The following is a 23,847-nucleotide window of genomic DNA, read 5'->3' as shown; positions in this document are numbered from 1 at the left end:
CTCTGCAAGCCGTCAATACTGTTCCTGAGGCAGTTTATCTTTGCTCAGATTGCTCAAGCCTGGTGACTTAGTTTCATGAATTTTCACTGAGCCCAATGCATCCTCTAACCTGACAGAAACAATGCACATAGCCTTTCATTAATTGCTTGGACTTCGGAATGAGTCCAGGGTTTTTAGCGAGGATAGCCACATCGACAGAGCCCATGACCACCATCATTCTCTGCATACCTCACCAGCAAATGTATTGCTAATACCAGGTAGGAGATGAACTCGACAACTTGATAAAGCATCCACAAAAATGCCACAAAAATGATGGCACAGTGCTAATGAATACAACAATCCTTAGTGGGTTTTTCCTACTGTCACCAAAAGGTCATGACACACGAACCAGTGGAGAATAAATGTCATTCTGACCCAACTGCTCCTATAAGGAATGTTCGGTATTTTCCACATGATGAAAAAAGTCTTTTAAAAAACAGGGGTTAAGAACAATTACACATCCTTTTATTGTTCTATAAACCTTCTCATAAGTCATCAAGGGAAACCGCCCTTAAGACAGCTTTCAGGCCAGTGTCCTTTCCAGCAACCATGCACCCTTCCTTCCAGAAAGACTGGCAAGTGTTCACTCCCATCGTGCTGCACAGACCCAACCCCACACCAGACGGACACCTTGACCTGTGCTGCCTACCCGCTTCCAGGCAACAGGTTCAGTGTTGCAGGCTGTTCATGCACAGTGTCCTTCTCAAAGTTTCCTTACTAATCTATTACCTTTTTTTTTTTTTAAAAAAAAAAAAAAAGAGGAAGTGTTCTGGGTAATTATTGATCTTAATAGCTTCAGAAAGAGGAACAGATAACCTCAGTCCAACATGACTGGCAGGTGGCAAAATCTAGTGAAGCGGCTGTTCTGATTGCTAAGGATTTAATTTAGATGGTTTCTTTGTTTTTTGTTTATGTCTTTTTGAGACAGAGTTTCGCTCTTGTTGCCCAGGCCGGAGTGCAGTGGCGCCATCTCGGCTCACTGCAACCTCCACCTTCCGAGTTCAAGTGATTCTCCTGCCTCAGCCTACAGAGTAGCTGGGATTACAGGTGTCTGCTACATCTGGCCAATTTTTGTATTTTTAGTAGTGACGGGGTTTCGCCATGTCTCGAACTCCTGACCTCAAGTGATCTGCCTGCCTTGGCCTCCCAAAGTGCTGGGATTATGGGCGTGAGCCACTGCACCTGGCCTTTATTTTATTTTTTATTTTTTTCATTTGCTCATGTCAGAGGACATTTTCTGATCGGAATATTTGAAGTGGCAATTTAGTTTTGTTATCATGGTAAAAATAAACATAAAAGCTACCATTTTACCCACTGTTGACTGTACGGCTCAGGGGCACTAAGCACCTCCATATCGCCGTGCAGCCTCCTCCACCATCCACGCGAAGAACCTTTTCATCTTCCCAGACAAACTCTTGTCCCCACAGAGCGGCAACTCCACACTTCCCCAGCCCCGTCCTCGGCACCCACCATTCTGCCTTCTGTCTCTGCTTTTGACTACTCTAAGGCACCTCATCCGAGTGGAACCATGCTGTGCTTGTCCTTTGGTGACTGTTTATTTCACTTAGCATAATGTCCTTCAGCTCCGCGCCTCACCAGGATTTCCTTCCTTTTTAAGAATAGGTCGTATTCCAGCCTGCGGGGACCACACTGTGTTCATCCATTTATTCATGGATGGGCACTTGGGATGGCTCCGCCTTTTGGCTACTGTGAATAAAAACTGCTCCAGACATAGGTGTCAAAATGTCTGAGTCCCTTCCTTTCTTTTTTGGGGGGTATATACCCAGAAGGAGACTTGCTAGATGACGTGGTATTTCTAAGTTTAAATTTTTTACAAACTACAATACTGTTTTCCACAGCGTGACTATTTTTCATAAATTTCTCGTTTTTGAGACAGGGTCTCACTTTCTGTCAGCCAGGCGAAAGAATGAGACTCCGTCTCAAAAATAAATAAATAAATAAGAAAATTTCAAAAAAAAATGCTATTTAAAAGCTGTTTTGCCAAGAGGAACAAAACAGCCCAGTGACCTGACCTGAGTCCAGCTACACTGCAGCTGTGTCCTTTCATGACTCAACTGCCAGGGGCCACCAACCTCTGCATACGGTCTTCTTGTCCAACAGAGCTCATTGCTGAGTGGGTGGCGCTTACTGGAAACCCCGTCCCTGCAGCACAGGCCTGCATCTAGTCCATCTCTCTGGCGGGAATGGTTTGGAAGAGCCCTTACTGTCCCCCTGTCCCACTCTCCCCTCCCTCTCAGGGGCCCGGGGAAGACTCATCTGCTTTGTGAGCACTCCCTATCCCCAGGAAGGGAAGATGAAGAGGACGGGCGGTGGCACCCTGGCCAGCGTGGCCGAGCCTGCACTCAGCACACTGGGATGGGAAGGACAGGGACATACACAGTCACTATTCTGTGCATGGCACTGGCACTAGGGGGGACTGCAGTAAGAAGGCACTTGGCATCATCCTCCCAAAAGCACCACACTAAGATGCCATCTGGGGCAACTTGGCAGGTGCCTGAGTGTGGAGAGAGCTTTGCCCAGCCCCGGGGCACTTGACACCAGGGACCGCAGTCAGCACTGCAGAGTTCAGCTGGAAGGGATGCACCAGCCACCAGCCACCAGCTGCCAGCCGCCAGACCCAGGGAAATAGAAGCCTGTAGGTGGGGATGACTGAGGAGCCAGTGGGGTGACCCTGGACATGCAGGCAGGGAACCCGAGGGAGAGGGCTCTGTGAGACAGGCAGAGGCAGCCACTGTGGCCCCTGGGACACTGCTGGGCCTCAGCCTCCCTGGAGCAGAGAGAAGCCGGGAGAAGAGGGGGTGGCGAGTGCTGAGGGACCTGCTGGCTGGTGACCTACCCGCTTTACACTCAGTTTTCCAAATAAAACCAAAAGACGACACTGATAGGAAAGACTGTGTTTGTATTTGCGCTAAATTGGGGATAATTACAATCCGTAGGAAATATGGCTTAAATTTTTCTGCTTCTGAGGCTAAAAAGGAAGTTAAGGCACAGGGAATGAGCTGGCAGTGGCAGGGGGGCCATGCCCCTGGGTTCCAAGAACAGCGCCCCAACCGCGGCCCGGCACTGCCCAACACTCCCAGCTCTGCAGCCACCAGCCTGACTGCATGGAAAACTTGCTGTTTTTAAACAATGCAGCAGATCTGCAAACACTCCCGCAGCCAAGGTCCCCTCAGGATGGAATGGAAAAAAAGCCTGGGCGCAGCCCCCAGGTGTCTCCTATCAAACACCAGAGTATGCGGGTGCTAAACAATGAGGTGACCACTGAGCCAGGGTGCCTCCTGCTCAGTCTCATCCCTGCAGTGACAGTCTCCGTGTGGACAGGAGCCTTGAGAAGCCTGGCTCCTCCAGCCAGGACTTCCGCCCCTCCTCTGGCACCCACAACAGGCACACACTGGCCAAGGGAGTCCCCTCTCGCTAAGGTGCAGTGGTCATCCCCGATACCACTTCTTCCCAAAGGGCACAAACAATCACTCGGTGACACTGTTCACGACCCTTCTGTGAGTCTGACTCTACAATCCTATCACCCAGGACCTTCCCAAGATTTCAGATGCGTCCTCTTCCTCCACTCATGCCAGGCAGGCCTGATGAGTTGTGGCTAATTCTCTCCATCATCCCGGTGGCCAGGGACGGCATTCCTGTCAAAGGACGCTGATCCAGAAAGGGGAGAGACAGCAGGGACACAGTTGTTTTTTGGGAGGACACTTGTTCCGCTCCAAGATCCCAAGATGCCCTGCGTGTACATGCCCTTTCCAGACAGAAAGACAAACCCCAGACCCTCAGATGCATTACGTCACTGCATTACAAACAGGATCAGTGAGCGTGCAGCGCCAGGACCTGTAGCAACCAATCTGTTCTCCTGGGCAAGTCTCAGGGCGTGTCCCGTGAGAAGTGGGGAAGGGGAAACCTGGACTGAACACCTTCCGGGTGCCAAATTCACTTTCGTTTTTAAATTTTTTTTTTAACTTAAAAAAATAATAGTCTTAAAAAACGTTTGGGCTGGGTGCAGTGCCTCATGTCTGTAATCCCAGCACTTTGGGAGGCTGAGCTGGGCAGACCGCTTGAGCTCAGGAGTTCGAGACCAGTCTGGACAACATGGCAAAACCCCATTTATACTAAAAACACAAAAATTAGCCAGGTATGGTGGCGCATGCATGTAGTCCTAGCTACTGGGGAGGCTGAGGAAGGAGGATCGTATGAACCCAGGATGTGGAGGTTGCAGTGAGCCGAGATCGTGCCATTGCACTCCAATCTAGGCAACAGAGCAGGGAAAAATAAAGTGTTCCCCTAATAAGCACCATTTTCCTTTATCCTCCTTGTGCTTTGCTAAGTGAAATGATTACGTTTCTCTAGACAGTGGTGGATGAGATTCAACTTGCAAAAATATAGAGAACTGCCCTCCTTCCCAGTGGAAAGGCAGAGGAAACGGAAAAAGGCTTTCCCCACAGTGCTGAGACCCCATTGCATGTCAGGATAGGGGCCAGTGTTCCCATCTCCTGGCTCAGTCACGGTGTTGCTGCTGTCTAGACAGTGCGTTTATCCAGCTGCCCACCCGCCACCCATTCCATCAGAACCAGTGGGCTCAACAACTATCTGCTAACAAGAATCATGAAGCATTTCTTTTTGTTTTTTTAGAGGTAGGGTCTCACTCCATCACTCAGGCTGGAGTGCAGTGGTAAGATCACAACTCACTGCAGCCTCAAACTCCTGGGCTCCAGTTTCTCCCACTTCAGCCTCCTGAGTAGCTGGGGCCACAGGCGTGTGTGCAACCACACCTGGTTAATTTCTTTTTTTTTTTTTTTTTTGAGACAGAGTCTTGCTCTGTCACCAGGGCTGGAGTGCAGTGGTGTGATCTTGGCTCACTGCAACCTCTGCCTCCTGGATTCAAGCAATTAATTCTTCTGCCTCAGGCTCCCAAGTAGCTGGGACTACAGACACGCCACCACCCTCCACTAATCTGTGTACTTTTAGTAGAGACGGGGTTTCACCATATTGGCCAGGCTGGTCTCGAACTCCTGACCTCAGGTGATCCACCCGCCTCAGCCTCCCAAAGCGCTGGGGTTACAGGCATGAGCCACCGCGCCCGGCCTCTTTTTTTACATGGTCTTGCCATGTTGCCCAGGCTGGTCTCCAACTCCTGGCCTCAAGTGATCCTCCTGCCTCAGCCTCCCAAAGCGCTGAGATTACAGATGTGAGCCACAGCACCCAGCCAATTCCTGAAGCCGGCCAGGCGCGGCGGCTCACGCCTGTAATGCCAGCACTTTGGGAGGCCGAGGCAGGTGGATCACAAGGTCAGGAGATTGAGACCATCCTGACTAACACAGCGAAACCCCGTCTCTACTAAAACTACAAAAAAATTGGCCAGGCGTGGTGGCGGGTGCCTGCAGTCCCAGCTACTCAAGAGGCTGAGGTGGGAGAATGGCGTCAACCCAGGAGGCGGAGCGTGCAGTGAGCCGAGATCGTGCCACTGCACTCCAGCCTGGGCAATAGAGCAAGACCCCATCTCAAAAAAAAAAAAAAAAAGTATATATATATACCGGAACCCAACTTTTTTTTTTTTTTTTTTGAGACAGGGTCTCACTTTGTCATCCAGGCTGGAGTGCAGCGGTATGAACAAGCTCACTGCAGCCTTGAACTCCTGGGCACAAGCAATCCTCCAGCCTCCCTCAGCCTCCAGAGGAACTGGGACTACTACAAGCGTGCTACACCACGCCCTAAAGCCAAGTGTTTTTTTTTTTTTTTTTTTTTTTCAAACGGAGTCTTTCTCTGTCCCCCAGGCTGGAGTGCAGTGGCGTGATCTCGGCTCACCGCAACCTCCACCTCCTGGGTTCACGCCATTCTCCTGCCTCAGCATCCCGAGTAGCTGGGACTACAGGCGCCCGCCAACAAGCCCGGCTAATTTTTTGTATTTTTAGTAGAGACGGGGTTTCACCGTGTTAGCCAGGATGGTCTCCATCTCCTGACCTCGTGATCCGCCCGCCTCGACCTCCCAAAGTGCTGGGATCACAGCGCCCGGCCAAGACAAGTTTTAAACCATTAACTTGCCCCTTTCACTTCTTCCCGAGATGACCCCTCCAGTTTCAGCCATGTTTAACCAAAGCCATAGCTCTCATACTGTGCATCAGCAAATCAAAAGAGAACAGAAACAGCACTTTCTTCTGCATTCAAAAACAACATTAAGTACTGGCTTTATATTTCTCATTTTTATCATACAGATCAGACAGTACAGATGCTTTTCAACTGGTGACAGGATTACGTTCCAATAAACCCGCTATAAATATGAAGGCTGGGCATGGTGGTTCACACCTGTAATGCACTTTGGGAGGCCAAGGCAGGAGGTTCCCTTGAGGCCAGCACTTCCAGACCAGCCTGGACAACGCTGTGAGACCCTATCTCTACAAAAAATACAAAAAATGTAGCCAGGTATGGTGGCACAGGCCTACAGTCCTAACTACTTGAGAGGCTGACAAGAGGATTCCTCGAGCCTAGGAGGTCAAAGTTGCCGTGAGCCATGATCGTGCCACTACACTCCAGCCTGAGCAACAGAGTGAGGCCCTATCTCAACAAAAAGTAAAAAAAAAGAGAGAGAGGAAAACGTGGTAAGTTGAAAATGCATTGACTACTTGACTACCCCTAACCTACAGAACATCACAGCTTAGCCTAGCCCACCTTAAATGAGCTCAGAACACTTAACTAAGCCTACAGCTGCGCAAAATCATTGAAAATCACTTTATTGTATAATAAAGCGTTGACTGTCTTGTGATTTATTGGGTACTGCACTGAAAGTGGGAACACAATGGCTGCATGGGCAGGCGCAGCAGTTCCTGCGGAATGCGTGTGACTCTCATGCCGGCCGGACAGTCCTACGTCCGACTGTCTGTATAGGAAAAGGGTATTTCTAGCGATGATGAAATTTAGACCCACCTTAGGCTTACAACGGACAAAAATGGTGTACAAATAGTATTCCACATAACATTAAAGGATTGACCATTCACCGAGGAAATGGCAAGCTATGAATTCTAAGTTCAAAACTAGGCACTGTAGGGACCATGCTGGCTAGTGTGCCTCACTCTCCTGAGTTCACGGAGGACTACGCGCCTGAGTCACTCCTGTTTTTAAATGTAATCTTTTGTTATTATTTGAATATTTTGATTCAGAATGATGCTCTGAATTTCCAAAGCATATCAGCTTTGGGCAGACTTCATGAAGTAGCTCATAAATGAACACAGCCGGCCGGACGCAGTGGCTCATGCCTGTAATCCCCACACTTTGAGAGGCCAGGGCGCAGATCACCTGAGATCAGGAGTTCAAGACCAGCCTGGCCGAAATAGTGAAACCCCGGCTCTACAAAAAATACAAAAGTTAGGCCGGGTGCGGTGGCTCACGCTTGTAATCCCAGCACTTTGGTAGGCCGAGGCAGGCGGATCACAAGGTTAGGAGATCAAGAACACGGTTAAACCCCATCTCTACTAAAATTAGCCGGGCATGGTGGTGGGCGCCTGTACTCCCAGCTACTCGGATAGGCTGAGGCAGGAGAATGGTGTGAACCCAGGAGGCGGAGCTTGCAGTGAGCCGAGATCGCGCCACTGCAGACCAGCCTGGGCGACAAAGCGAGACTCCATCTCAAAAAAAAAAAACAAAAAAACAAAAATTAGCTGGGCATGGTGGTGCGTGTTTGTGATCCCAGCTACCTGGGAGGCTGAGGCAGAGAATCGGTTGAACTCGGGAGGTGGAGATTGCAGTGAGCAGAGATCATGCCACTGCCCTCCAGCGTGGGCAACAGAGCGAGACTCCGTCTCAAAAAATAAGTAAATAAATAAACGAACAGTGCCAAAACGGGCTGGCATTTCACAACACATCAACTAAACGGTCAACGACTAACCAAAACAAGCCCAGGCAGGGCCACAGCAAGAGACAGCCAGCTCCTGCCCCAGCACCCCAGAAAGTGAAGGCTTCTTTACAGTCCCCAGGCAAGGAACTGCCAGAGGCCAAGAGGGCGACACATCAAAGAAGGGTCCCACACCCACCCTGCCAGGCCCTGCAGGCTGGAGTGGGTTTGGTTTTGTTTCCTATCCAGAGAAGGAGCACTTATTTGCGATCTGCCTGCCCCAACATCAGAAGCACAGACATGGCTTTCAGTGGGAACTCCCTTCACCTGCCCAAAGAAACACTATTAGAAAAGATTTAACCCACCAGCTCCAAGCTGCCCCCGCCACCACCCTTAGCCTGAGTCACTCCACTTCCCAACATGCAGGGGCCAGAGAGGCCACAGTAGTATAAAAATAACCAACTTACTATTGCCAACAGCACACTAGAAATCTTCAGCTTCTCACTGACCAAACATATAATAAATAACCACTTCATTTCCAGTTGCCAGTGTATTCCCTCTGCCCTCCACTGCCACAGCATCCCATCCCTTCAGAAAGAGCCTTAAACACGCAAGCCTCACCCACATCCTAAAGTCAGTCATGGCCCAAAATTATCTGAAGCATTAAAAGACAGGCAGAGGTTCCCTTTTTCCCACTCCCATTTTTGTTGCTTGTTTTCTGTTCTGGGAAACTCAATTTTCTTTTTTTTCTTTTCTTTTTTTTTTTCTTTTATTTTGAGACAGAGCCTTGCTCTGTCTCCCAGGCTGGAGTGCAGTGGCACGATCTCGGCTCACTGTAACCTCTGCCTCCAAGGTTCAAGCTATTCTCCTGCCTCAGTCTCCCAAGTAGCTGGGATTACAGGCGTGAGCCACCACGCCCAGCTAATTTTTGTATTTTTATTAGAGACGGGGTTTCACCATGTTGGCCAGGCTGGTCTCGATCTCCTGACTTCAAATGATCTGCCTGCCTTGGCCTCCCACAGTGCTGGGATTACAGGTATGAGACACCACACCTGGCCCCATTATTAAATTATAGAACGTATTCAACATCTGTGAAAAGAAGAAAATAAATACAGAAAGACAAGTAAACACTGGGTGGTAAACACATAAATCAGCCTCACTCACCACCCCCCAAGACACTAAAAAGTGGAGCCACCCTTATACCCCTGCCAGGATGCCAGGTGGGCAAGGACCATGCACCTCCCAGGCAGCCCAAGCTCTGCTCCTGCTGACAAGGCTGGGGCCAGCCCTGTTTCTCACTTGAACTGGCCTGCCCTTGGCCTTATCAGTATCCACCATAACCAAATTTTAGGAAAGATGAAGTTTCGGGGCTCAGAGAACTAAGACCAGATCTGTCTCATATACGACTATTCCTATCTGTATTTCCAAACACAATTAGACTAACAAAGTAAGACACCTGTAATACCAAACAGGCTTGCCCACGGTCTAATGCCTGACCTAGATGAGGTGGAATTAAAGCTGCCACAATGAACTCGTGAAACTGAAAATCTAGCTGCTTACCATGTTCGTAACTTTGGGGTGTAAACTGATCATTTAAGCATAAAGTTTGAAATCTATAATTTTGATTAAAGTTGGAAATTTTAGGCTGGGCATGGAGGCTCACGCCAGTAATCCCAGCACTTTGGGAGGCCGAGGCGGGCGGATCACTTGAGCCCAGTAGTTCCAGACCAGCCTGGGCAACATGGTAAAAACCTGTCTATACAAAAAAGATACAAAAATTAGCCAGGTGTGTTGGCACGTGCCTATAGTCTCAGCTACTCAGGAGGCTGAGGTGGGAGGATCATTTACGCCCGAGAAGACAAGGCCATAGTGAGCCATGATAGTGCCACTACACTCCAACCTGGGTGACATCACGAGGGAGACCCTGTCCCAAAAAAAATTGGAAATTTTGCCAAAGTCACTACAAATGAAGTTGAAAAGCAAATAACTATAGAAAATGAGAAAATGTTTTGCAATATATTAAACAAGCCAGATGCAGCAGCGCACGCCTGTAATCCCCGTACTTTGGAAGGCCGAGGCCGGCGGATCACTTGAAGCCAGGAGTACAAGACCAGCAGGGTCAACACAGTGAGACCTCCATCTCTACAAAATAATACAAAAAAATTAGCTGGGTGTGGTGGTGCACGCCTGTACTCCCAGCTTCTTGGGAGGCTGAGGTGGGAGGATCACTTCAGCCTGAGAGGTTGAGGCTGTAGTGAGCCGTGACTGCACCACTACACTCTAGCCGGGGTGACACAAAGAGACCCAGTCTGAAAAAAAAAAAGAAAAAAGAAAAAACATGTATATATAAAAAAACAGAAATCTAGGCCAGGCACAGTGGCTCACGCCTGTAATCCCAGCATTTTGGGAGCCTGAGGCAGGCGGATCACCTGAGGTTGGGAGTTCAAGACTAACCTGACCAATAGGGAGAAAACCCGTCTCTACTAAAAATACAAAAAATTAGCCAAGCATGGTGGCGCACACCTGTAATGCCAGTTATTCAGGAGGCTGAAGCAGGAGAATTGCTTGAACCCGGGAGGCAGAGGTTGCGGTGAGCCGAGATTGCGCCATTGCACACTCCAGCCTGGGAAACAAGAGCGAATCTCCATCTCAAAAAAAAAAAAAAAAAACCAGAAATCTATCCAGATTACATAAATAAAATCCACAAATCAAAGAAAGGAAAAAAGGAGCAAAAATGAAAGATAAACAGATAAAATAAATCCAAATGGTCAATAAATATATTTTTAAATGTGCACCCTCACTAGTTACCAGGCAAATGCAAAATGAAATGGCACAAAATAAAAATGCAAAATAAATGGTGAATAAAATTCACCCAAATTGGCATCAATTTTTAAAGACGAATCATTAAAATTAGAGAGAATTTAGCAGAATTAGAGAATTCACTGGATTAAATGAGAAACTTCAAGTGCTGGGAAGACACACGGCAGCTACTGTGCAATACTGCATCTGGGCAGTTAAGTTTCTCACTCTGTGACTTGCCCATCCATGGCCTGGTGACAAGTGTACAAAGGGAAATCACTCTGGGAAGCATCTAGCAAAACTGTTTATCTCACCCCTGCCTACCCCAGCAACACCACTCCTGGATATAATCTTCATAGAAATGTTAAAAAATATACGCATCCAAAGATATGAGAGTTCATTGCCACACCGCACCTAGTGAAAAAATAAAAATAAGCAAAATAACTCTGTGACCACTCAGAGTTATGAACCATCACATACCCCCCCCTCTTTTTTTTTTTTTGAGATGGAATCTCACTCTTGTAGCCCAGGCTGGAGTGCAATGGCATGATCTTGGCTCACTGCAACCTCCACCTCCCGGGTTCAAGCAATTCTCTGTAGATCAGTCAGAGTCGTGGGAAAAACTAAAGGGAAAGGACGCAAACCTTCTGAAAGGTGGGAAGGTTCTGCAGAGCCCTGGGGGAGAATAGCTGAAGGCAGCTTTTCTATAACCCTCAGGCAGAGGGCATGGGGTAGGTACAAGGAATGTGGAGGAATTTATCTTAAACAGGCTTGTTTACTTCTGTTGACCAGGAACTGACCTTTGATCATCAGCACATGATGTTCCCTGAAAGGGGAACAATAAATGTTAATTACCTGCAGGTTGTGTTTGCCCCAGGTTTTCCGCATTGTGCCTGCACTGAGTAAAAAAAAGCAGCTCCAGCTTCTCCAGGCTGCTCTCTGGCCACTAGAGCCAGGAAGTCACCTAGCTGCTCTTACACTGCACACCTGTGTCTGAGTACTCATTTCATCCATCAGCCAGGGTCTGTGGGACAGATCCGGCAATTCTCTTGCCTCAGCCTCCAGAATAGCTGGGATTACAGACGCCCACCACCATACCCAGCTAATTTTTGAATTTTTAGTAGAGACGGGGTTTCACGATGTTGGCCAGGCTGGTCTCCAACTCCTGATCTCAGGTGATCCGCCTGCCTTGGCCTCCCAAAGTGCTGGAATTACAGGCATGAGCCACTGCGCCTGGCCAGCATACCATTTAAAAAGACAGAACTAAAATGTGTTAACATGAATAGAACTTAAAAATACAACGTGGGCCACTGCAGTCCAGCCTGGGCGACACAGCGAGACTCCGCTCCAAAAGAAAAAAAAAAAAAAGGCCTGCCGCGGTGGCTCAAGCCTGTAATCCCAGCACTTTGGGAGGCCGAGGCGGGCGGATCATGAGGTCAGGAGATCAAGACCATCCTGGCCAACACGGTGAAAACCCGTCTCTCCTAAAAATACAAAAATTAGCCGGGCATGGTGGCGGGCGCCTGTAGTCCCAGCTACTTGGGAGGCTGAGGCAGGAGAATTGCTTGAACTCAGGAGGCAGAGGTTGTAGTGAGCCAAGAATGCACCACTGAACTCCAGCGTGGTGACAGAGCGAGACTACCTCTCAAAAAAGAAAAAAAGACAAAGGAACCAAAAGCAAGTATGACACATGATTAAAGTCCTTTATTGGGGATGGCTGGAAACATGCCTGGTTCATCATTTTTGTTTTTCATGGGTTTTTTTTGCGAAAAGAGTCTCACTCTGTCACCCGGATTGGAGTGCAGTAGCATGTTCACGGCTCACTGCAGCCTCAACCGCCCCAGGGTCAGGTGATCCTCCCACCTCAGCCTTCCACAGGGACGCAGCACCACGACTGGCTAACTTTTGTATTTTTTTGTAGAGATGGGGGTTTCACCATGTTGCCGAGGCTGGTCTTGAACCCCTGGGCTCAAGTGATCCGCCAGCCCTGGCCTGCCAAAGTGTGTTTTTAATGTCTCAAAATGAGAATTCTCACGTTAGCAGGTCACCTGGGTGAACAAGATGCTTTCATTCCAAGTCACAGTTTCTGGTGCCCCAGGACACCTGCGCTGAGAACCGCAGCAGCGGGAAAGAAAGGATTGAAGGGTCCTATATCTGTCCCCAGTCGCTTTCTGCATCTCCATCAGGACCTTTCATATTTCTGTTAGCAATTCTAAGAGTTTATTCTGAGTTGTAATTCCAGTTGTTCTATTCTACGGTATACCTCTGAATTTTTGATTACACAAAAAACCTTCTGTTATCCCTCTGCTGAGCCATATATACCTTACGGTTTCCCAAACAAACCCCCCAGAGGTCACCACACAGGTCTGGCTGCCTGATGGAGAAACTTCAAAGCACAAGGACACATCCGTGGGGAATCTGAGTCTTACAGCTACACACAGTGCCAACCAGAGCAAATGGGTAGACTTCACAGGGAAAGAGAAAGTGGCACTGCCTTTGTCTCAATTTTAAAATGTAAAAAGAACTTTACTTTCCATGTACATGACAAAAATTTTGTATTACTAATACTCAGTTCTCACAATTTGTAAGACAAAAATAGACACTCTAAGAGAAAAAGACAAAAATAGACATCTTAAGAGAAAAAAGATATAGGGAATTCGCAAAAAGGCACAATAAAAATAGCCAAGAATTATCAACACCCACCAGCTACCATTTAGGGGAGAGGGCTTCACATGCATCACCTCATTCACCCTCCAAGCGCCTCCGGGAGCAGCACTTCCCACCCATGCTTCCAACAGGACTTGGGAAGGTGAAGCAGCTTGTCCAGGATCCCACAGCAGATAAACAGAGCCTGGGCTGGGGCCCAAGTCAGCTGACTCCAAATCTGGGGCCTTGACCATTAAGCAACAAAAATAATTTATGACGAACTCTACTTTCCGGGAGGACTTGAAGAAAGGGATCTTCTCATGCAGACCTCCTTGGGGTGAAAACTCAAAGAGCCCGACAATAGGTTGCAAAGGTTTCATCAACATGCAGTCCTGCAAATCCACAATCCCACTTGAGGAAGTGCACCCTACCAGCCAGCACGGTAGCTCACGCCTGTAATCCCAACACTTTGGGGAGGCTGAGGCGGGCAAATCACAAGGTCAGGAGTTCGAGACCATCCTGGCCAACATAGTGAAACCCGTCTCTACTAAAAATACAAAAATTAGCTGGGCATGGTGGCACGCACCTATAGTCCCAGCTACTCGGAGGCTAAGGCGGCAGAATCACTTGAACCTGGGAGGCGGGAAGTTGCAGTTAAGCCAAGACCGCACCACTGCACTCCACAGCCTGGGTGACAGAGTGAGACTTCGTCTCAAAAAAAAAAAAAAAAAAAAAAAGAAGGAAGTGCACTCCACCAAGACAATCTCAGAAGTTCCCAAGGATACATGTCAATCTCCTAAATTTCTAAAAAATGCACAAAGCAGTCTTCAAAGCACTGTTTATGCATGGAAAAAATGCAGACTTCAAAGCTTATCAGTGAAGGACGAGTCTGTGCTATATGCAGGCAGTGAAATACTATGTAGCACTGTTTATACTACACTGTCTCTAAGAGATTATATACGGCATTATATCCTTTAGGGAAGAAGGTACATATGACTCTGAGAGGTTTTTTAAAATGTTAAGAGTGGTTTATCGGCCGGGCGCGGTGGCTCACGCTTGTAATCCCAGCACTTTGGGAGGCCGAGGCGGGCGGATCACGAGGTCAGGAGATCGAGACCACGGTGAGACCCCGTCTCTACTAAAAATACAAAAAAATTAGCCGGGCGTGGTGGCGGGCGCCTGTAGTCCCAGCTACTCGGAGAGGCTGAGGCAGGAGAATGGCGTGAACCCGGGAGGCGGGGCTTGCAGTGAGCCGAGATCGCGCCACTGCACTCCAGCCTGGGTGACAGAGCGAGACTCTGTCTCAAAAAAAAAAAAAAAAAAGAGTGGTTTATCTTTGACTGCTGGGGTCTCTGATGGTATTTACTTTGTTCCTTTTGCTGTTCTGCATCGTTTGGATGTTTTCTAACCTGTCCTTTTTACCTAAATATGAGCTGCTTGAACATCAAAGAGCTGTCAACCTTTAAACAGAGAGAGCCTTGAACTCCAGATAAAATAAACATCTCCTCCTGTGATCTGTTACCTCCAATATTGCTGAAGGCAAAAGTCCAGCCCGCACGGCTGTGATCCATCCGTCTCTCTACGCCCCCACCATCAAGAGCCCCCGACACTGGGCTTCCTCTGCTCCCCTAATTTTTTTTGTTGCTGTTGCTTCAGACCGTGTCGCACTCTGTTGCCTAGGCTGGAGTGCAATGGCCCGGATCTTGGCTCAATGCAACCTCCGCCTCCCGGGTTCAAGCCATTCTTCTGCCTCACCCTCCTCAGTAGCTGGGATTACAGGCGCCCGCTACCACGCCCGGCTAATTTTTGTATATTTTTAAATAGAGACGGGGTTTTACCATCTTCGCCAGGCTGGTCTCGAACTCGCGACCTCAGGTGACCCGCCCGCCTCGGCCTCCCAAAGTGCTGAGACTACAGGCGTGAAACCGCGCCCGGCCTGCTCCCGATTTCTTCAAGTTCACCTCGTTTCTGGTCAGGGCCAGCGAGGCAACCTCTGCTCGCCTCCAAGGCAGGGGCAGAGGAGGCGGCCCCCAGACGTCAGCTTACGCCCCGCGCAGACCTCGGGGGACCCCAGCCCCAGCTCCCGGCACGGCCTCGGCCCCGTGGTGTCCTGTGCCCCGCGTCAGGGCCTCTCCGATGCCTCCCCGACGCCCTCAACCCCTCCGTAGCCCCGTCTGCCTCTCCGTGGACCCCTCAGACCCTCCCTAACCCCCTCAAATACCTCCCTGGCCCCCTCAACGTGGTGGCACCGCGGCCGCTCCCCACCCACACCCGAAACACCACATCGCCGGGCCCCGCGCCCATCTGCCGAGGACTCCACCCGGCCGGGACCCCCACCCCTCCCGGCCCCGCCGCCCTCGCGCGCTCACCCTCGCGGCAACGCCTCCTCCAGATGGTGTCGGTGTGGAGGATGCGCCGGAATTTCGTGCAGACCTGGGCCAAGCTGGGTAGGTCGGTGCCCGGCAGCGACGCGAAGATCTCCACCAGAAGCTCGGGCGGCAGCTCCAGCAGCGAGCAGCGCGGGGGCGGCGGCGAGGGGCCCGCGCACAAGCCGCCCCCCACCCCGGCCAGCACCGCGCCGCTAGCCTCGATGCGCTCCTCCTCGGGGTCTGTGTCCGGCTCGCTGTCGGCCGCCGCCGTCTCGGCCGGACCCCGGCGCTGCTGGCGGCGTCGGCATCCGCGCGACGGGCCCACGCCGCAGAGGCGAGCGCACACCGCCATGCCGCCCAGTGACGGCCACTGCCGCCGCCTGTACGCACGCTCCAGCGCGGCCCCGCCGCGGCGACGCCGAGCCACGCCTCCGCCGCAGAGCCCGCCACGCCCCCTGGAGAGCGCAGCCCCGCCCCTACCTGGAGCTCCGCCCCGGCCGCACCACCCCCTCCCCGCCGGGCGGCGACCTCCGGGACCCGGCGCCGCTGCCATACTCTCCGGCCTGAGGGCGCCGCCCGTGGCGGGCATGGGAAAAGAAAGTGGTGGCGCCGAATGCAAAACGTCAAGCTGCCCCGTGTGAGGCTCGAACTCACGACCTTCAGATTATGAGACTGACGCGCTGCCTACTGCGCTAACGAGGCTGCTGGGTAACCCCTTCGCGCCGCGGCTTTTGTGGAGACATGGGTCGCCCCTCGCGTCCGTGCACCCCAATTCCGGCGCCCGAAACTGTGCTGCGCCGGCCCGTGAGTAGAAAGATGCGCCTTACAGCCTCCAAATACAGAGACAGCAGCCAGACCCCCAAAGGGCGCCTAGAAACCCTTTTGTCCATCGAAACAACGGGCGTTCCATCGTCTCCGCCTTATGGTAACCAAAAGGCCCGCGCTGCGGGGCTCTGCAGGGACCTTCGGGGGTCCCGAGCTCCCTGCGGAAGCCCCGGGGAGGGCTTGGAGGGGCGGCGGCCGGCGCGGCCCAAGAGATCCGGGGATGCGCGCCCGGTCTGGAAGGGGAGGCCCTGCCATGCGGCGCCGCCCAAACGGCGCTAGTTCCTGCAGCTACTGGGAGCCGCGCACGCCTGCTCCAGCTGGGCTCCACAGAGGCCGCGGAGGGGGGTCGTCTTCCAGGTCCGCTGGTGGTGACCGCGAAGGCGTCCTCTCACCAGAGCAGCGGCGCACGTCGCCGTGGGCTCGCCTCGGACCCCATCTCTTGGAGGCCCAGGCGGGTGTATCAATCGAGGCCGGGAGCTCTAGACCGGCCTGGGCAACACAGCGAGACCCCGTCTACAAAACAAAATTTTAAAAAGAGAGGCTGAGACGGGAGGATCGCTTGATCCCAGGAGGCCGAGGCTGCAGTGACCCGTGATGGCGCCACTGCACTCAGCCTGGGCAACACAGCGTGACCCTGTCTCCAAAACGAACAAAAAATCAAAAATAGCCACAAATGGCTGGTCGCGGTGGCTCACGTCTGTAATCCCAGCACTTTGGGAGGCGGAGAAGGGTGGATCACCTGAGGTCAGGAGTTTGAGACCCGCCTGACCAACATGGTGAAACCCTGTCTCTTAAAACAAACAAACAAACAAACCACACAGGCCAGGCGCAGTGGCTCACCCCTGTAATTCTAGCACTTTGGGAGGCCGAGGCGGGTAGATCCATTAAGCCCAGGAGTTGGAGACCAGCCTAACCATATAGTGAGACGCCCCCATCTCTACAAATAATTTTAAAAATTAGCTGGGCATGGTGGTGCCTACTCGGGAGGCTGAGTTGGGAGGATCGCTTGAGCCGGGGAGTTGGCGGCTCCAGTGAGCTGTGATTACACCACTGCACTCCAGCCTGGGCAAAAGAGCAAGACCCTGTCTCAAAAAAAATCGCCAGCCGGGCGCGGTGGCTCACGCTTGTAATCCCAGCACTTTGGGAGGCCGAGGCGGGTGGATCACGAGGTCCGGAGATCGAGACCACGGTGAAACCCCGTCTCTACTAAAAATACAAAAAAAATTAGCCGGGTGTGGTGGCGGGCGCCTGTAGTCCCAGCTACTCGGAGAGGCTGAGGCAGGAGAATGGCGGGAACCCGGGAGGCGGAGCTTGCAGTGAGCCGAGATTGCGCCACTGCACTCCAGCCTGTCTCAAAAAAAAAAAAAAAAAAACCCACCAGGCCAGGTCAGTGGTCATGCCTGTAATCCAGATTTGGGGAGGAGAGCAGTCAGGCCGGGCGTGGTGGCGGGAGCCTGTAGTCCCAGCTACTGGGGAGGCTGAGGCAGGAGAATGGCGTGAACCTCGGAGGCGGAGCTTGCAGTGAGCCGATATCGCGCCATTGCACCTCAGCGTGGGCGACACAGCGCGACTCCGTCTCAGAAAAAAAAAAAAAAAAAGCCCCACCAAAACCAAAAAATAATTTTTAAAAAATCTGTACAGATGCGCCTATGTCCAAACCTTGAGCATCTCAGGCCCACACTATTGAAAAACAGTACCTGACTGATTACTCTTGTTTTTCCTTGTTTTTCAGTCCATCCCCCAGTTGTCAGAATGCTCCTCCTTCCAGTGACCTAAAAGCAAACTCCTTTCACAAGGTTGACCCACTTATTCACAGGTAGGTCATGGCCCACTGGTCTCGAACTCCTGACCTCAGGTGATCCACCCGCCTTGGCCTCCCAAAGTGCTGGGATTACAGGTATGAGCCATGAGCCAGCACACCTAGCCTAGTTGGAACTATTATTCTATTAATAGTTATAGCCACAGACACAGCATAGTGCTTGGCACATAGTAGTTGCATAATTTATCATTGTTGGATGAATCAGTGACCACCATGAACATCTATTCAGTGCATATATTGTGTATATACATGTGCCAGGTGACTTTACCAGTATTATTTACTACTACCAATTTTTTTTTTTTTTTTTTTGAGACGGAGTCTTGCTCTGTCGCCCAGGCTGGAGTGCAGTGGCGCAGTCTCGGCTCACTGGAAGCTCCGCCTCCCGGGTTCACGCCATTCTCCTGCCTCAGCCTCTCCGAGTAGCTGGGACTACAGGCGCCCGCCACTACGCCCGGCTAATTTTTTTGTATTTTTAGTAGAGACGGGGTTTCACCGTGGTCTCGATCTGCTGATCTCGTGATCCGCCCGCCTCGGCCTCCCAAAGTGCTGGGATTACAAGCGTGAGCCACCGCGCCCGGCCTAATTTTTTGTATTTTTAGTCGAGACAGGGTTTCACCGTGTTAGCCAAGATGTTCTTGATCTCCTGACCTCGTGATCCACCCGCCTCGGCGTCCCGGAGTGCTGGGATTACAGGCGTGAGCCACCGTGCCCGGCCTTTTTTTTTTTTTTTTTTTTTTTCCCGTACAGGGTCTTGCTTTGTCACCCGGGCTGGAGTACAGTGGGCAATATTAAGGAAGGAGACCACTACTACTCCTGCTGCCCTCCTCCCTCCACCTTGCCTAGTTCACAAGACAGGAAGAGTGAAAAAGCAAAAAGTTGGAAAAAAACAAAAGTAAGATAAATAGCCAGACAACCTTGGCACCACCACCCGGCCCTAGGAGTTAAAAAAAGGTAATAATAATAATATCAATCCCTGACCTAAACCACTTGTGTTATCTGTAAATTCCACACACTATGAAAAAAAGCATTGTGAAACTTTTTGTTCTGTGAGCTGATGCATGTAGCCCCCAGTCACATTTCCCATGCTTGCTTGATGTATCACGACCCTTTCACGTGGACCCCTTAAAGTTGTAACCCTTTAAAAACGCCAATAACTTCTTTTTCGGGGAGCTCGGCTCTTAAGACGCCAGTCTGCCGACGCTCCCGGCCGAATAATAAACCTCTTCCTTCTTTAATCCGGTGTCTGAGGAGTTTTGTCTGCGGCTCGTTCTGCTACAATATCAGCTTACTGTAGCCTTGACCTCCGGGGCTCAGGTGATCCTCCCACCTCAGCCTCCTGAGCTAGGACTACAAGCAAGCATCATCAAGGCTGATTTTTTTGTTTTGTTTTGTTTTGTTTTGTTTTTTTGGAGAGATGGGGTTTCACCATGTTGGCCGGGCTGGTCTGGAACTCCTGGACTCAAGTGATCCACCCGCCTCCTGCCTCCCAAAGTGTTGAGATTACAGGTCTGCACCACCACATCTCACTACTTTTTGTATTTTTAGAAGAGACAGGGATGTAGAGACCAGGTTTCACCATGTTGGACAGGCTGGTCTCGAACTCCTGACTTCAAGTGATCTGCCCGGGTCAGCCTCCCAGAGTGCTAGGATTACAGGCACGTGCCACCGCACCTGGCTTCATTCTTAATTATACAAATAATATATAAATATTTCCTCACTGTTAACACAAACACTACAGGTAAAACAAAAGTTTTTGTTGATCACCATTCAATCCCCTCACATCCTTCAAGATAATCACCATTAGCAATTTGGAATATCCTCTTGCTCAACATAAGCTCCAAATATATCTACAGAAATATATGTATGTCTTTCTTTTTAAAAAGTAGGCTGAGCACCGTGGCTTACGTGTATAATCCCAGCGCTTCGGGAGGCCGAGGTGGGCAGGTCACCTGAGGTCAGGAGTTCGAGACTAGCCTGGCCAACATGGTGAAAACCCATCTCTACTAAAAACACAAAAATTAGCCAGACGTCAGCCGGGCGCGGTGGTTCACGCCTGTAATCCCAGCACTTTGGGAGGCCGAGGCGGGTGGATCACGAGGTCAGGAGATGGAGACCATCCTGGCTAACATGGTGAAACCCCGTCTCTACTAAAAATACAAAAAAATTAGCCGGACTTGGTGGCGGGCGCCTGTAGTCCCAGCTACTCATGAGGCTGAGGCAGGAGAATGGCATGAACCTGGGAGGCAGAGCTTGCAGTGAGCCGAGATCGTGCCACTGCACTCCAGCCTGGGTGAGAGCGAGACTCCATCTCAAAAAACAAAAAAAAAAATTAGCCGGACCTGGTGGTGTGTGCCTGTAATCCCAACTACTCACGAGGCTGGGGCAGGTGAATTGCTTGAACTCAGGAGGTGGGGGTTGCAGTGAGCTGAAATCGTGCCACTGCACTCCAGCCTGGATGATAGAGGGAGAGTCCATCTCAAAAAAAAAAAAAAAGGGCGGGCACGGCGGCTCAAAAAAAAAAAAAAATAGTTTCAACTAATAACATCCTGCTATCTACCAGGGAGATCAGCCATTAAACAAGTAACCACATAGATTAAATACATAAATTATACATTGTGATGCTCTAACAATAAGTAAAACTAACAAGATCTTATAACAGAGACCAGACTTTGGATGATCAAAGGTTCTTTGAGGAAATGACATTTCTAAATAAAAGGAAAATTTGGAGTTAGCCAGGAGGAGAACACTTGATGGGAGAATGTTCTAGAAAAAAAGGATAGCGGCCAGGCGTGGTGGCTCACACCTGTAATCCCAGAACTTTGGGAGGCCAAGGCGGGCAGATCACCTGAGGTTGGGAGTTCAAGATCAGCCTGGCCAACAAAGTGAAACCTTGTCTCTACTAAAAAAAACACAAAAATTAGCCAGGCATGGTAGCGGGCACCTATAATCCCAGCTCCTCAGGAGGCTGAGGCAGGAGAATTGCTTGAACCCGGGAGGCAGAGTTTGCAGTGAGCCGAGATTGAGCCACTGCACTCCAGCCTAGGCGACACAGCAAGACTCTTTCTCAAAAAAAAAAAAAAAAGAAAAAGAAAAAAAAAGGACAGCTGGTTGTCCCTGGCTCATGTAGTAGGCGAGGCCAGGAAGGGAGTTTTCAAGACAATGGCATAGACAATGGTGAGAAGGAGCATCACTTGCCGGAGATCAGGGACTCAGGAGGCCTGAGGGAAACAGGAGGCTGGTTCAGTCCAGGGTGTGGTCTGAGCAGAAGCTGAAAATATAGGATGGAAAAGAAAAATGACAAGAAAAAGAGATAAAATATAGGATGGAGTTAGAATGTGAACTCGTGGAAGACCAGATGAAGCCCTCGCAAATTCAGGAATGACACAGTGATGAAAGTGGTGTTTTGGGAAGCCAGCTCAGGCTTCAGTGAGCAGCGTGGTATGCAAATGAATTGTATGCAGGACGATTTTATGTGGCACAGAAACATTTTTATTTATTTATTTATTTATTTTGAGACAGAGTCTCACTCTGTCACCCAGGCTGGAATGCAGTGGCACAATTTCAGCTCACTGCAGCCCCACCTCCCATTTCAAGCTATTCTCCTGCCTCAGCCTCCCTGAGTAACTGGGATTACAGGCGGGTGCCACCACACTTGGCTAATTTTTGCATTTTTTTTTTTTTTTTTTTTTTTTTGAGACAGAGTCTCGCTCTATCGCCCAGGCTGGAGTGCAGTGGCGCAATCTCGGCTCACTGCAAGCTCTGCCTCCTGGGTTCACGGCATTCTCCTGCCTCAGCCTCTCTGAGTAGCTGGGACTACAGGCGCCCGCTACCACGCCTGGCTGATTTTTTGTATTTTTAGTAGAGACAGGGTTTCATCATGGTCGCAATCTCCTGACCTCGTGATCCATGCGCCTCGGCCTCCCAAAGTGCTGGGATTACATGCGTGAGCCACCACGCCCAGCCTTAATTTTTGTATTTTTAATAGAGATGGGTTTTTGCCATGTTGGCCAGGCTGGTCTCGAATTCCTGACCTCAGGCAATCCACCCACCTTGGCCTCCCAAAGTTCTAGGATTACAGGCATGAGCCACCGCACCCGGCCTTTATTGTGGTTTAGTATTTGAGACATGTAACATCAAATTTATGATTGCAGGGTCATTACTGAAATGGCAAATCTATTTTAATATACCTTAAATATAAAATGAGCTGTTTGAAAGAAAATGGCAACCATAGAAGATGGTTGGTGATATATGAATAACCAAGGATGAAAAGCACAGGATTAGAGGGACAAAAGACAGACAGCAAGAATAATGGAAGGCCATGTACCCAAAGCTGTGGAAGGAGGGAATTAGCACTGACCATTTAGAATAGAAAGAAAAGGCTGGGAGTGGTGGCTCACACCCGGAATCCCAACACTTTGGGCGGCTAAGCAGGGAAGACTGCTTGAGCCCAGGAGACTAGCTTGGGCAACAAAGTGAAACCCCATCACTACAAAAATAATAATAATAATAGAAAGAAGAGAATGACTGTGAGAGTTTCAGCAATATCTGTTGGTGGGAAGGAACCCAAGGGGAAAGCCAGTGCCAGCAGAAAACTACTACACATTGAATGCTGACAGCTTAATACATCCTTGGAACACGTTTACAATCCTTTATGTAGAAATGTATCCTTTAAAGAATAAGGAGGGTGCGTGCATTCTAAAACGAGGAAGAACTAGATAGAAGAGATCATTTGTTTTAACACTATTATGAGGCTTTACAATAATGACCTCTTTGTAGTGAGAACTGATAACATCTAAGGAAATAAGTCGAATATAGGGCTGGGCATTTTCCAATTGGTTGCCTCAAAGGTCACAAGTAGTATTTCTTGGACTGAGGAAAACCACGTTAACTGGGCCGGGCGCGGTGGCTCACGCCTATAATCCCAGCACTTTGGGAGGCTAAGGCGGGCGGATCACGAGGTCAGAAGATCGAGACCATCCTCGCTAACCGGGTAAAACCCTGTCTCTACTAAAAGTACAAAAAGTTAGCCGGGCGTGGTGGCGGGCGCCTGTAGTCCCAGCTACTCGGGAGGCTGAGGCAGGAGAATGGCGTGAACCCGGGAGGCGGAACTTGCAGTGAGCCGAGATTACGGCACATGCGCTGGGCAACGGTGCATTCTGGCCTGGGCGACGGAGTGAGACTCCATCTCAAAGAAAAGAAAAAGAAAGAAAGAAAGCCACGTTAACTGTATCCCAATGAGTTCTCATAATCCGAATGTGAAAAAATGGGATCTTACCCACTGCTCAAAAGAACTAGTCACATTAACTGGAAAGAAGGGAAAACATTCAAACTTTGAACAAGAGGATGGCAGTTTAAAATAAGCGGGCTGATGGAGCCTCCACAGTTGCACAAGTTAACAGTCCCGGAAACGCCGGGCGCGGTGGCTCACGCTTGTAATCCCAGCACTTTGGGAGGCCGAGGCGGGCGGATCACGAGGTCAGGAGATCGAGACCACGGTGAAACCC

The 23,847-nt window shown here is 50.2% G+C and overlaps 1 protein-coding gene and 1 non-coding gene across 4 annotated transcripts in view; both read right to left on the bottom strand.

Annotated features, from left to right (window-relative positions):
* The window catches only part of FBXO31 (F-box protein 31), a 54,892-nt gene extending 38,809 nt beyond the window's left edge, over positions 1–16,083 (bottom strand). The window contains exon 1 of one of the 3 annotated variants that reach the window (XM_032156254.2): positions 15,700–16,083. In XM_032156254.2, coding sequence (XP_032012145.1) covers positions 15,700–16,051 — 352 coding nt within the window. In that variant the 5' untranslated portion in view covers positions 16,052–16,083. The remainder of the gene's footprint in view (positions 1–15,699) is intronic. The other 2 variants (XM_032156253.2, XM_032156255.2) reach the window with 2 other exon arrangements.
* Positions 16,084–16,328: 245 nt separating this feature from the next.
* Positions 16,329–16,401, bottom strand: TRNAM-CAU (transfer RNA methionine (anticodon CAU)). The gene has a single exon. It is a non-coding gene; the product is annotated as a tRNA-Met (tRNA).
* Positions 16,402–23,847: the final 7,446 nt, after the last annotated feature.

This window comes from Hylobates moloch, unplaced genomic scaffold (genome assembly GCF_009828535.3).
Source record: "Hylobates moloch isolate HMO894 unplaced genomic scaffold, HMol_V3 SCAFFOLD_6, whole genome shotgun sequence".
Classification (NCBI taxonomy): Eukaryota; Metazoa; Chordata; class Mammalia; order Primates; family Hylobatidae; genus Hylobates; species Hylobates moloch.
Note: the sequence above shows the minus strand (reverse complement) of the source record. Positions and strands in the feature narration are given on the sequence as shown.